Here is a 15076-nt window from a genome sequence, read left to right on the forward strand (position 1 = left end):
TTGCTGATGATATAGTAATTCTAGCCGAGAGTAAAAAGGATTTAGAAGAAACAATGAACGGCATAGATGAAGTCCTACGCAAGAACTATCGCATGAAAATAAACAAGAACAAAACAAAAGTAATGAAATGTAGTAGAAATAACAAAGATGGACCACTGAATGTGAAAATAGGAGGAGAAAAGGTTATGGTGGTAGAAGAATTTTGTTATTTGGGAAGTAGAATTACTAAAGATGGACGAAGCAGGAGCGATATAAAATGCCGAATAGCACAAGCTAAAAGAGCCTTCAGTAAGAAATATAATTTGTTTACATCAAAAATTAATTTAAATGTCAGGAAAAGATTTTTTAAAGTATATCTTTGGAGCGTTGCTTTATATGGAAGTGAAACTTCAACGATCGGAGTACCTGAAAAGAAAAGATTACAAGCTTTTGAAATGTGGTGTGTAGGAGAATGTTAAAAATCAGATGGGTGGATAAAGTGACAAATGAAGAGGTATTGCGGCAAATAGATGAAGAAGAAGCATTTGGAAAAATATAGTTAAAAGAAGAGACAGACTTATAGGCCACATACTAAGGCATCCTGGAATAGTCGCTTTACTATTGGAAGGACAGGTAGAAGGAAAAAATTGTGTAGGCAGGCCACGTTTGGAATATGTAAAACAAATTGTTAGGGATGTAGGATGTAGAGGGTATACTGAAATGAAACGACTAGCACTAGATAGGGAATCTTGGAGAGCTGCATCAAACCAGTCAAATGACTGAAGACAAAAAAAAGTAGATTAATATGAAATTTTAGAAAGTCATTATTCTGAAACAGGAATATATACTGATCATCTGATAACTTTCTTTGTAATTACCAAAACATACTTTTTATTTTTTAAACTATTGGTGTACCAGTAATAGTTAGCTAGTACAGGAATACGAAGAAGGCGTCATCTTTATCCAGATGACACATGAGCCACTAATATTGCCTTTATACTATTTCTAGATAGAAAACAGAATGTTTGAACAGTTTCTGTGGCATTTAGTAACTGTTTCACCAAACTACGATATAGAATTGGCACCAATGTAGAAGAAGCAATAAATGGTAAGGAAAGGGGAGGGAAAATGAAGGAAAGTAAGCTGAATGAGGGGCTGCCTCAGATCAGGTTGATTTACTTATAACCCTATTGGTAAATCATTCCTAATTATTGATACTTTGAAAATCTTTGATGTACTGATAATACTGTACAGTTTTGGTTAAACATATATATATATATATAAAAGAAATTCCAGTTTCTGAGTTCCAACACTGTTATGAAGAGTGGGAAAACCATTTGAAGCATTGTGTGGCTTCCCAAGGGAACTATTTCGAAGGTGATGGAATCCATGTATAATTTGATTGTAAATATAATGTATTTTCTGAACCAGTATCATTACTTTACATACTTTGTATATATATATATATATATATATATATAAAAACTGAGGAGTCCCTTAAAAGCAATGTATGAAGAATGGTTAAATAACTGAATATAATTAAGAGGTGAACAGCAGTCTTATTTATACCAAATTGTGTTTGTTTTAAGATAGTATGATTACAAAACATTATTTTATTTAACCTGGGAAATTTTTTTCCTTAGTATTGTTATTTTTTATTTGATTATACTGTCTCCTATGAGGGTACTTAATATGATGATAATACTGCTTCATATACCATTTGTTTTAAAGACTTTTATTTTGTTTTATATTCAGAATGAATGGAATGTAATAATACCTTTAATTATACACCAAGAACTATTTCTACTGATTAAAACAATAGTTTTTAATGACAATACAATATTTCTAATAAGTTTATGTTGTAGTACTATGGGATCATATTATAACAGGACCAGTATAATGGACCTGGGTAATTGATTCCTTCCAATTAAGATGAAAGTATGAGAGAATAATAATGAAAGGAATCCAGAAAGGAAATAAAAGAGATCCTTTCTCAGGCTAACGGGTCCATTTAACAACCTGTTCTTAGTAATACTATCAATAGCCACACCTCCAACAGCTGTTGTTTGACGAGAAGGGGTTACCTGGCCAGAATAGGAATTTATGGGAAAATGTAAGGGCACGTATGTTGAAATTATTATGCTTCAACAGTTAAGGAATGAGGTGGATACTGGTTCTACAGGCCAGAGGATATAAATACTGCAGTACCAGTAGTTAAGTGAGTATTAAGCAAGTAGTTTCTGCAAGACCGTGTGCAGTATAGTTGTGAAAACAGTGAATAGTTCTGTTAGTAGATATGCGAGGCTGTGTATGACGTGATTGTGGGATGGTGTTATCAGTCAGCGTTTGATAACAAGTGAAGAGTACATCACAAGCATTCCAGTGTGGACAGTGGATGAATGCAGGAAGTTGTTTGGTGGGTTATTGGTAGACAATAATGTAAGTGACAGTATTAAATTCATTCATAAAGTATAGGGTAGTTTTATTGTAAACAGCAAAGATATGTGCAGAGAATGGAATTGTATGAACTTTAGACTTGTGTAATCTTATTTTGTTGTTAATGCAATATTAGATGTTAATAATTTGTAGTCATTATAATGTCTTTAGTTAAGTGGACTGCATTCTGGTTTTATGATTTAACTATCTTTAAAAGTCTTGCCCTTATTTGAAATACTACTTTTTATGTAATTTATTCACTATTATTATTGTCATTTATTATTATATTACTATTGTCATTATTATTATTTATCTTATTTTTTTGTTTTTAGACTAATAAATTGTATTTGTAACAAATTTTAATTTGTTAGTCTCTCAACAACTGTTAGTTGCGAAATATGTATTGATTTTTTTCCTTTTTCTGTTTATCTTTAATAAGATTTAAGGGTATGAAGACTTGTATTACTTTGTTAACTTTTATGTAATAATCAATATATATTTTCCTATAAGGTTTCTTTTTGTTACGAAATAAGAAAAATATATATAAATAAAACTGGCTTATACTCCTTAGAAATTAGTTTTGTTTTCTTTTTAAATTTCACCCTGTAAAAGTTTCCATCAAGTTAAAAACAATTAGTTACAACGTTTTAGTTTTGCTGTCATTTAAAATACTAATAGGTTTACAAAAAATATTGCCTGTATGTATCAACATTTTGCTAGAATTGGAAAGACAAGAAAACTCTGCTTTGATAAAAAAAGAAAAGAAAAAGGATGCAAGAAAATGGCAAACAGGGACTTATATATGCATGATCACTGTTATGTGGGAGTGTGTATTATTTTTTCCCCAATTGTAACATTTTTTATTGATTTCCTGTATTGTATCTTATATGTACAATTGAAAAATATTGAGATTGACTACATCTTTTCTCAAATTTTCTGAATTGGAAGGTATTTCTTCATCTTCGATGTTTATAATTATTTTATGATTCTTTTATAGATTACAAATGTTACAAATATTCTCCCTACGTTTAAGTCCAAATTTTCTTACAATTTTATACACTTTATTCCATTCTACATTATCAAATACTTTCTCCACAATTACAAATGCCATTAGATTGCCTTTTATTCCATGAATCCCCCTAAGAAACTCACAAGTATAATTTCAATTTTTCTCTTCTTTTCTTCCATATTTTCTTCTGTCACAGAAATCTTTGTGTTGTGTACTATTTCTCTAAATTTCTTTTTATCAAGATAGTCTCTTTCTGAAACGTTACATTTCTTTAGTTATTTTTTCATTTATTTAATATATCCACCTGAATTTTTTAGATGTCAAAAGGTTGCTCTTTATTTTAAACCTTTTAAAATTAATCATGGCTAGAATGGCCTCCACAGTACTTAGTAGTACATAGTACTACTTTGTCTGAAATTAAACTAGTCTTCATCCAATACACCTTTTAACACAAGTTCTATTCATCTTTAAAGTATCCTAGTAAATATTTTCAATGCAAGAGTTGTTAAATTGTTGATGTGATAGTTATCACTTTTATTTGGTTCTTTTTTCTTTGACAGTAAATGTTACATTCTTTTACATCTGATTCTTGTACATCTCCAATTTGAGTAATTTACTTATAAGATTTTTTTTTTTAATGTATTCATTAAAATTTTATTCATTTTTACATTACTAAAAGAAGTGTGCAAGTAATCAAAAATGTTTATCTAAGAATTAGAAAACGATTCTTGAAAGAATTTGCAAGAAATGAGTTTTTTATGATATAAACTATAATAATTTAAATTATAATAATAGGGAAAACAGGAAGGAAAATAATAGAGGCATTTAAGATGTGGTGTTACATAAGGATGTTAAAAATTAATTAATGGGTTTGTGTAACAAATGAAAAAAGGTCTTATAGAAGAATAGGAGAGAGAAAGTTTTGAATCTTGTAAAAATTCAAAGATTTAAAGAAAATCTTGTAAAGAATTGAACTTGCTTTTAGTTTATATGTTTTTTTTTTGTCTTCAGTCATTTGACTGGTTTGATGCAGCTCTCCAAGATTCCCTATCTAGTGCTAGTCGTTTCATTTCAGTATACCCTCTACATCCTACATCCCTAACAATTTGTTTTACATATTCCAAACGTGGCCTACCTACACAATTTTTCCCTTCTACCTGTCCTTCCAAAATTAAAGCGACTATTCCAGGATGCCTTAGTATGTGGCCTATAAGTCTGTCTCTTCTTTTAAGTATATTTTTCCAAATGCTTCTTTCTTCATCTATTTGCCGCAATACCTCCTCATTTGTCACTTTATCCACCCATCTGATTTTTAACATTCTCCTATAGCACCAGATTTCAAAAGCTTCTAACCTTTTCTTCTCAGATACTCCGATTGTCCAAGTTTCACTTCCATATAAAGCGACACTCCAAACAAACACTTTCAAAAATCTTTTCCTGACATTTAAATTAATTTTTGATGTAAACAACTTATATTTCTTACTGAAGGCTCGTTTAGCTTGTGCTATTCGGCATTTTATATCGCTCCTGCTTCGTCCATCTTTAGTAATTCTACTTCCCAAATAACAAAATTCTTCTACCACCATAACCTTTTCTCCTCCTATTTTCACATTCAGTGGTCCATCTTTGTTATTTCTACTACATTTCATTACTTTTGTTTTGTTCTTGTTTATTTTCATGCGATAGTTCTTGCGTAGGACTACATCTATGCCGTTCATTGTAAATCTTTTCATCTAAATCCTTTTTATTCTCGGCTAGAATTACTATATCATCAGCAAATCGTAGCATCTTTATCTTTTCACCTTGTACTGTTACTCCGAATCTAAATTGTTCTTTAACATCATTAACTGCTAGTTCCATGTAAAGATTAAAAAGTAACGGAGATAGGGAACATCCTTGTCGGACTCCCTTTCTTATTACGGCTTCTTTCTTATGTTCTTCAATTGCTACTGTTGGTGTTTGGTTCCTGTACATGTTAGCAATTGTTCTTCTATCTCTGTATTTGAACCCTAATTTTTTTAAAATGCTGAACATTTTATTCCAGTCTACGTTATCGAATGCCTTTTCTAGGTCTATAAACGCCAAGTATGTTGGTTTGTTTTTCTTTAATCTTCCTTCTACTATTAATCTGAGGCCTAAAATTGCTTCCCTTGTCCCTATACTTTTCCTGAAACCAAATTGGTCTTCTCCTAACACTTCCTCCACTCTCCTCTCAATTCTTCTGTATAGAATTCTAGTTAAGATTTTTGATGCATGACTAGTTAAACTAATTGTTCTGTATTCTTCACATTTATCTGCCCCTGCTTTCTTTGGTATCATTACTATAACACTTTTTTTGAAGTCTGACGGAAATTACCCTTTTTCATAAATATTACACACCAGTTTGTATAATCTATCAATCGCCTCCTCCCCTGCACTGCGCAGTAATTCTACAGGTATTCCGTCTATTCCAGGAGCCTTTCTGCCATTTAAATCTTTTAATGCTCTCTTAAATTCAGATCTCAGTATTGTTTCTCCCATTTCATCCTCCTCAACTTCCTCTTCTTCCTCTATAAAACCATTTTCTAATTCATTTCCTCCGTATAACTCTTCAATATATTCCACCCATCTATCGACTTTACCTTTCGTATTATATATAGGTGTACCATCTTTTTTTAACACATTATTAGATTTTAATTTATGTACCCCAAAATTTTCCTTAACTTTCCTGTATGCTCCGTCTATTTTACCAATGTTCATTTCTCTTTCCACTTCTGAACACTTTTCTTTAATCCACTCTTCTTTCGCCAGTTTGCACTTCCTGTTTATAGCATTTCTTAATTGCCGATAGTTCCTTTTACTTTCTTCATCACTAGCATTCTTATATTTTCTACGTTCATCCATCAGCTGCAATATGTCGTCTGAAACCCAAGGTTTTCTACCAGTTCTCTTTATTCCGCCTAAGTTTGCTTCTGCTGATTTAAGAATTTCCTTTTTAACATTCTCCCATTCTTCTTCTACATTTTCTACCTTATCTTTTTTACTCAGACCTCTTGCGATGTCCTCCTCAAAAATCTTCTTTACCTCCTCTTCCTCAAGCTTCTCTAAATTCCACCGATTCATCTGACACCTTTTCTTCAGGTTTTTAAACCCCAATCTACATTTCATTATCACCAAATTATGGTCGCTATCAATGTCTGCTCCAGGGTAAGTTTTGCAGTCCACGAGTTGATTTCTAAATCTTTGCTTAACCATGACATAATCTATCTGATACCTTGCAGTATCGCCTGGCTTTTTCCAAGTGTATATTCTTCTATTATGATTTTTAAATTGGGTGTTGGCAATTACTAAATTATACTTCGTGCAAAACTCTATAAGTCGGTCCCCTCTTTCATTCCTTTTGCCCAGCCCGTATTCACCCACTATATTTCCTTCCTTGCCTTTTCCAATGCTTGCATTCCAATCTCCAACTATTATTAAATTTTCATCTCCTTTTACGTGTTTAATTGCTTCATCAATCTCTTCGTATACACATTCTATCTCATCATCTTCATGGGCGCTTGTAGGCATATAGATGTTAACAATCGTTGTCGGTTTAGGTTTTGAATTTATCCTTATTACAATGACTCTATCGCTATGTGTCTTGAAATACTCCACTCTCCTCCCTATTTTCTTGTTCATCACGAAACCTACTCCTGCCTGCCCATTATTTGACGCTGAGTTAATTACTCTAAAGTCACCCGACCAAAAGTTGCATTCCTCTTCCCACCGAACCTCACTAATTCCTACTATATCCACGTTTACTCTATCCATTTCCCTTTTTAAAATCTCTACCCTACCAACCTTTTTTAAGCTTCTAACATTCCACGCTCCGACTCGTAGAATGTTATTTTTTACTTTTCTGGTGACCCCTTCCTTAGTAGTCCCCACCCGGAGATCCGAACGGGGGACTATTTTACCTCTGGAATATTTTACCAAGGAAGGCGCCTCCATTATTGCTTTTGAAAATGCAGAGAGCCACATTTTCTTGGAAAAAAAAAACAGCTGTAGTTTTCCATTGCTTTCAGCTGCGCAGTACTCAGAGGACTGAGTGATGTTGATATAGCCGTTTAAGTCATTGTGACTCACGCCCCTAACAACTACTGAAAGAGCTGCTGCCCTCTTTCAGGAATCATTCCTTAGTCTGGCTCTCAACAGATACCTCTCCGATATGGTTGCACCTTCGGTCCAGCTACTCTGTATCCCTGAGCACTCAAGCCCCCTCACCAACGGCAAGGTCTCATGATTCATAGAGGAGGGTTTATATGTTAAGATTTAAATTTTAGTTCATTTGGTAATATAGGGATATTTAAAATGTAAAAATGATAAAGGTGAGGAGTAGAATTTATATTACAGATAACTGGGAATATTGACTATAATAAATATGTTGATGCTAAAAGATTAGAGTACATAGCAGAAAAGAATGGAGAATGAGATCAAATCTGTCAATTGATGGGTGAGTAAAAAATGTGTGTGCGCGTGTATGAATTTAAAAGACATAGCAAAGATCTATAAACTTTGACAGCATATTGATTGTATTAGGCTTTCATCTAGTTAACAGACTATATTGCCAACATTTACATTGTTTACAGTGAATTGTTTAATTTCTCTGCATCTAATGATAAAAGTGAAAATATTTGGATCTATTTTCAAAATAAATATTTCAATTTTAATTTTCATATCTGGTAACTTATAGCAAGCAATATTGTGGCATTTATTAAACTCTCAGATTAATGAAGATATTCCTGTTTCATATATTTATTTATTAAATGACAGGAAAAAATTATTACTTCTGTTTTTTAGCTTTTATAACAATAAGCTATTTTATATGTTAACGTTGAAAAAATTTATGTTTAATTTTTATTTGGTTATATTTAAAAATTATGTTTGTTCATATCCTTTAGTGCATGTATGGTAATCAAAGAAATTATCTTTGTTTTAGACAATATTTTTACCTGGTGATAATGATATTGGTGGTGAAGATGAACTAGTAACAAGATCAAAAGTGTCTCGTTTTAAAAAATTTTTTGATCAACCAGATATTGTTAATCTTGGTAATGTACAGTTTATTAAGGTAATTTATTTCTACAAAAATAAATTTTTGTGTTGCTCTATAAGTGAGTGCATGGTGTATAAATCTAAAAAAAAATTGCTTCACTTTTGAAAATTTTTGTTATTTAACCTATTTTAACTAATTTTTATTGAGGTGATAATGTTTTGTTAACATAAGTTTTTGTTTTGTTTTAATTTAAAATTTAGGTGAAATAATCTAGTTAGATTTTTGCTTATTTATAATCATTATCTGTGATTTCTTCACATGTTTTGCATTCTTACATTTACTACAATTACGAATTAAACTTGATAGTGAGTTTTATGCATAATTGAATTTTTAGTTTTTTCATAAAGTCGTCTTTAATAATAATAATTGGCTATTTTCGATTTATGATAAAATATTAAAAACATTTAAATTTTATTCAGTAAGTTTTGTTATTATCTTCTGTTGAGATTCTGGGAATTTATAAATTTATTTTCATGAGTACCGTTCAGTATCATGAGTTGTTTTCCTCATTAGTAAATTTCTTATTATACTTTAGCATGCTTCTCAACCATTTACTTCATGTTATTAAATCTTCCTTCTATCTTTGTGTAAGTCATGCATCTAAAACCCTCTTTTTCTACCTGTATTTTCTTTCCACATTCTTTCTTATTCTGCAGCATAATAGCTTCTCCCTTTCAGGAATTTCAAAGCAATTGCTTACGACCTATTTATTCTTATTATTCAGTTACAAATGTTCACAAAAAGTTAAAAATATTCATGTGCAAGTTAACAACAGCAAATTCTAGTAACTGTTCTCATGTGAAAGCATATTGGTTTTGTGTACTTATCCCTAATCAAATTGATCTTGCATTTTTATGACCTATATTTCTGTGGGCCTGTTGATTTCGTTTCTGTGCAATTTATTTTGTATGTACTGTGTCTAGCAGAAATCTTTTAATAGATCAGCTGAAATCATGGACTACATTATCTACTTATTTATATATTTTATAAGTCAGTTCAAATATTTTCCACTGATATGTTAGTGTCTAGTTAAAGTTATTCTATTCGTACAGATTTTTTATTTTGTTTTATTCTTTTTTTGTGTTTTCAAACTGTATTTCAGGATTTTTTAAATTATTAATGGAAAAAGGATGTCAATAGCAAAAATATTTACATCATTTTGTTCATTGATAGCAATTTCAGATTATGTGTTCGTTGGAAGTGATAGTGAGAACAAAGAAGTAATATCAGGTAGTGAAACTAATTAAGATTACAAATAAATCCATAATTAGTTGAAATAACAATATTGAATGTAGTGTGAATAAATTTAATGGTGATAATTTTTTTACTAGTTAAAAAAATTTCTTCTTCTTTTATTATATTTTATGACACGTAGGATCATGTTAGTCAGTCCATTATCCAAGTCTCTTCAATGGGACTGTTTGGGCCTTGCGATCCTCCCAGTACTTTTTCATATGTTCCAATCTTTGTGCATTTTCTAGTGTTGAGAAAATTTTTCTGTTGTGAGTCTTTTTCGTTGAGTGAAGTGACTGTTTTTGTTCTTGGTTTTCTTGTTAGATTTTATTTTATCTACAGGTTCTTCCAATTCTTCTTTTGATTTTCTGGAGTCTATCTGTTTTTCACTGTTCATTCAAGTGGAAGAGTGTTTCTGCTGCATAAGCAGCTTCTGGTTTTGTAACTGTGTTGTAGTGTCTTATTTTTGTGTTTATTGATAGGCATTTTTTATTGTAAGTGTACAGGTTAATTTTTGAGCTTTAGTTAGTTTGTTTCTTCTAATTTGGATTGAGCTTTTTTCATTTAGGTTTGTTGTTATTATTTCTCAGAGGTTTTTAAATTGGGTTACTATTTTTTTTAAATCTTATTACCGTTTATGTTTACTTCTTTTAATCATATTGGTTTTTGGGGCATAATTTCTATTTTTTGGTTTGATATTCGAGGGTAATTTTATTTGCAATGTTTTGAAGTTTCAATATCTGTGATTTAACTTCATTAATGTCATTTACTAGCAGTACAAAGTCGTTAGCGAAACCAAGACAGTTTGTTTTAATCTTTTGGCCTATTTTTACTTTTGGAATTTTTGAGGCATTTTCTCATTATCATTTCTAGAGCACAGTTGAATAATAGCAGTGATTGCCCATTGCCTTGGCGCAATCCTGTTTTGATCTCAAAAGGTTCTGAGAGCTTGCCTCTGAATTTTGGCTTTGACTTAGTGTTTTGTGAGGGTCAGTTTTATCATATTTATTATTGTGATATCTAGTCCAAGGTGTCAGAATTTTTTTTAGGGATTCTCTGTGGTTGCAGTCAAAAGATTTCTTGAAATCTACAATTGTTATCACCATATCTCTGTTTCTTTTCCTGTTGTAATCCATGTTGTAATTCAGCTTGAGATTCATGATCTGGTTTGTACAGCTCCTCCAGAGTCTGAAACCATCATAGTATTCTCCTAGTTCTTTCTCAAGTTGTGAATCGATCCTGTTGAGGATGATTCTTGAAAGAATTTTGTATGTTTGTGTCTAGGAGTGAGATTCCCCTGTAATTGTTAGGGTCTGTTTTGTCTCCTGTTTTATGTAGCAGGTGGATGAGGGCTGCCCAGTGTTCTGGTAGTTCTTTGATATAGATGTTGACAAGCTGATGAAGGGCAATTTTGCTGATCTTCCTACATGTTTCCAGATTTCTACAAAAATCTGATCTCCTGCTGCTTTGTAATTCTTCATTTCATCCAGTGCTTAGTAGACTTCTTTTATTGTGGGAGTGTTGGTGATGGAAGTTTAGGAGTTCTGTCGGTTCTTCGCAGTTTAGGAGTTTCTTGAAATGTTTAGCTAGGATTTCCACGTTGTCGTTATTGTTATGGCTCAGTTTACCATTTTCATTCTTTATTAGTAGGGTTGGAGGTTCATATTTTTGGAGCTGATTTTTGAAGGTTTTGTAATAGTCTCTCGACTGTGTTTTATTGAATTCTTCTTCTATTGACTTCAGTGTGTCTTTATGGTGTTGTATTTTTATTCTCCTTAGAGTTCAGGTAGTTTGTTTTACTCGATTTTTGAAAGGATGTTTCTGATTTTTGGGATTGGTGAAATAGCCATGCTTGATCTCTTTTTTCCACTGTTTCATCAGATTCATTGTTCCCCCATTGATGTTTTTTACAGGATTTTGTTGGGGGCTAATTCTTCTGTGATTTGTTTAAGGTTGTTGACTAAATCTTTGAGTTTATCCTTGATTATTATTTTTTCAGTTGCTTTTTGGTAATATTCATTCTTGATTAGTTAGGTAGGAGGGTCCATTTTTCTTTTAGTTCTAGGGGCTTGGTTTCGTTACTTTCTTTGGGGAGTAAATTTAATTTTAATTTTGACTTCGTAGATTTCTGAGCCTGTGTCTACTCCTCAGAAGACTCTTACATTGTAGATCTCCTTATGGTGGTGTTTGACCCTGAAGACATTATCTATTTGTAGTTGGGGTGTTATCAGGTTTTGAGTTTTTCAGGTTTCCTCTTGAAATATGTGGATTTTAAGGTTAGGTTATGGTTTCTATAGAGATTGACGAGTCTCTGTCCGTTTTTGTTTGTGTGGGCCATTTTCCAATGATGTCGCAGTATCTTCTTTCTCTGCCTATTTGAGCATTAAAGTCTCTGATAAATTAAAATGGTTTTTTGGAATGTTATTTATAGTTTGATTAAGTAGATCTCAGAACTTTTCTGTTATTTTATTAGTATTTATTTTATTATTAGTGGGTGCATTGCCATTTATTATAGTGTAGATTTTATTAGATGCGTTTGGGTGAGTGTTGAGATTCATGGGGATTGTGACTTGAATTCTTGTATGGAGTTTATTATTTTGAGGTTGACTAAAAAGCCTGCTCCAAACTGTGAGACATTTTTCATCAATCTCTTCTCAAATATACCTTTGTAGAGCCTATATCCTTGAGATTTTATGGCGTCCATTAGGTCAGTTATTATTTTTAGTTTACCAGTTTGTATGAGTGAGTTGACATTGTATGTGGAAATGTAGGTGATTTGATTTTGTTTGCTTGTAGGTGATTTGCTTTCATTTGCTTTTGGACTTTGTATTTTTCTTGTTCATGTGTGGAGTGTTGAGGCATTCCAATGTTTCCAATCACATGTTATCTTCTAAGTGGCAACCTACTGTATCCAAATGCTGCCTTCTCTAAACTCTGGTATTACTTGGTTCAACCAGTGGAGTATTGCTTAAACACCTTTCATGATTGACTGCCGAGGGGTCACCTGTGGTGGGACTAGGTCCCGAGCTACAGCTCTAGATATGATTTAGTGAGGTGTGATTTGAATGATAAATGAAGCTGTGAAGTTTGTTTAGATTCAGTTCACTGGAAAAATTTCTCCTGTTTGTTCTGGATTTATCCAGGCGCACCTTGTGGAGGCTCAATCCAACTTTTGTTAAAGTTATTTTAGAGAAAAATTACAAAGTCTGAGCGTAAACGTTTATGCTCCTTCTTTTATTTAATAAAAAAAAAAAATTTTTTTTAATTATTTTCTTTTTTAACATTAAACTGAACTTTAATAAATATAGGATGTTCAACTTAAAAGAAGTCCCATCACTTAATTTAGTCTGTAATTAATAGTTTTTTGGCAAACACTTACATAATTTTCAGAAGGCATTGAAAATTATGTCCATCTACTTCTACGCACTTGCAATACATCTGTCCATGTTTCTGGCTACTCTTATTAGCTATACCCTGCCTTATTTTCTGGATGGCATTGGTAATGTGTGTCTCCAATTCCTGCAGGGTATGCTTCTATAAACAATTTCTTTTAAGTAACTCCACAGAAATTAGACTAGTCATATCAGGGGATGTTGGTTACCACAGTTCTTTAGAAATGATTCTTCTGCTGAAAAAAATCCTGTAGCATCTCCATAGTAGAGCGAGCTATATGGTAAGTGGTATCCTGTTGCAACCTGCAGTCATGTTCATCCTTTTGCAGCAGGAGTATGAACTGTTGAATAATTTCTTGGTAGACTGCAGCATCTACAGTTTTTAAAAAAAACAAGGCTCCTACTATTCATTGCCTTGAAACCGCACACCATACACCTATTTTTTTGTGAATGTAGGGAAGATTCGAAGAAAATGAGTGGGTTTTTTGTACCCCAGGTCCAGTAATCTGACTATTAACATACCTACCAAGGTGAAACCAAGCGTCATCTGTGAAAAACACTTGATGTAAAATACTAGTGTTGGCTCTAATGAAGTATATATTTCCTCCTACTTGAAAAAATGGAAAAACATTTTCAGAATTGAGCATAACAAAACTGAGGTCAGAAAGAAAAATAGCAATAACTATGGAATATCTTGAAAATAATTCAGTAAATGTTAAAATGATTTACTTTCGCATATGGCAAAATCATTTCATTGAATATGCCTCTAATTAAGAGTATAATTTCATTATTTGTTGTAAAATAAAATTTTAAGGCTAGTATGGAATAATTAGAAGATTTACTAAAAAGAAATGGGGAATTTTTGTGTGGAAAAAATGTGAGTTAACTATTTTGGCTACTATTCATTTTCCTTGAGATATCTGTTACAATTGGTGTACAGTGATTTTAAAGTTAATTGCTTTTGTTGTAATATTTTTGATTTCGCTATGTTATGTTTTAGAAGTACATAAATAAAGTAAAAATTTACCTTATTAAGTTTTAATTATTTTACAGGGTGTGATATTTGAAAGGTGTTTTTTTTAAAGACAGGTTTCATTTCTACTAGCATTGATATCCCTTTTATCCAGAATGTTCATGTAAGCCAGGTGTGTCAGACTCAACCCACCAGGTTGGTCTAGTGGTTAACGCGTCTTCCCAAATCAGCTGATTTGGAAGTCGAGAGTTACAGTGTTCAAGTCCTAGTAAAGCCAGTTATTTTTACACGGATTTGAATACTAGATCGTGGATACCGGTGTTCTTTGGTGGTTGGGTTTCAATTAACCACACATCTCAGGAATGGTCGAACTGAGAATGTACAAGACTACACTTCATTTACACTCATACATATCATCCTCATTTATCCTCTGAAGAATTATCTAAACAGTAGTTACCGGAGGCTAAACAGGAAATAGAAAAGAAAAGGTGTGTCAGACTCAATTTACACACAGGCCATTTAATGCAACTGGCTAGATTCAAATGGGCCATATCACATTTACAAATTTTCTTAAAATCATATTTTGAAGTGAGGATTCAGGAATATGAATAGGATAATTAAAACACATTTGTAATTAAGTGAATTTAGGGTAATAATTTATAATATTGCTACTTAATTGCTTTTATTTAGATATTTATTTAATTTAATGTATTTTATAATTAATTAATTTTTTTTCGGCAACTTGCCAGCACTTTTCTCCTACTAGTATTGCAATATCTGGATTCAGAGACTGAGAACAGACAATCTTCATTATGGAAGAAAGATTTTTACCAGTTAATCTTGATCTGTAGGCCATTTTATTTAATTTCATGTACAAAAATAGTTGCTCACACAAGTACGTACTCCTAAAATTTGTGCAGCAAATTTCCGGGTATTTTTCACCTCAATAAGAATATATTTTCGGAATTGATACTTCT

At 32.0% G+C, this 15076-nt stretch overlaps 1 protein-coding gene across 4 annotated transcripts in view; it reads left to right on the forward strand.

The window, feature by feature from the left end:
* The window catches only part of Mppe (Metallophosphoesterase), a 54918-nt gene that overhangs the window by 16263 nt on the left and 23579 nt on the right, over positions 1 to 15076 (forward strand). For all 4 annotated transcript variants that reach the window (XR_012755716.1, XM_075360213.1, XM_075360215.1 and 1 more), the window contains one exon: positions 8385 to 8516. Coding sequence is in view for 3 of the 4 variants with exons in the window: in XM_075360213.1 (XP_075216328.1) it covers positions 8385 to 8516 (132 nt within the window). In the remaining variant the exon portion in view is untranslated. The remainder of the gene's footprint in view (positions 1 to 8384; positions 8517 to 15076) is intronic.

This window comes from Lycorma delicatula, chromosome 3, assembly GCF_047948215.1.
Source record: "Lycorma delicatula isolate Av1 chromosome 3, ASM4794821v1, whole genome shotgun sequence".
Lineage (NCBI taxonomy): Eukaryota > Metazoa > Arthropoda > Insecta > Hemiptera > Fulgoridae > Lycorma > Lycorma delicatula.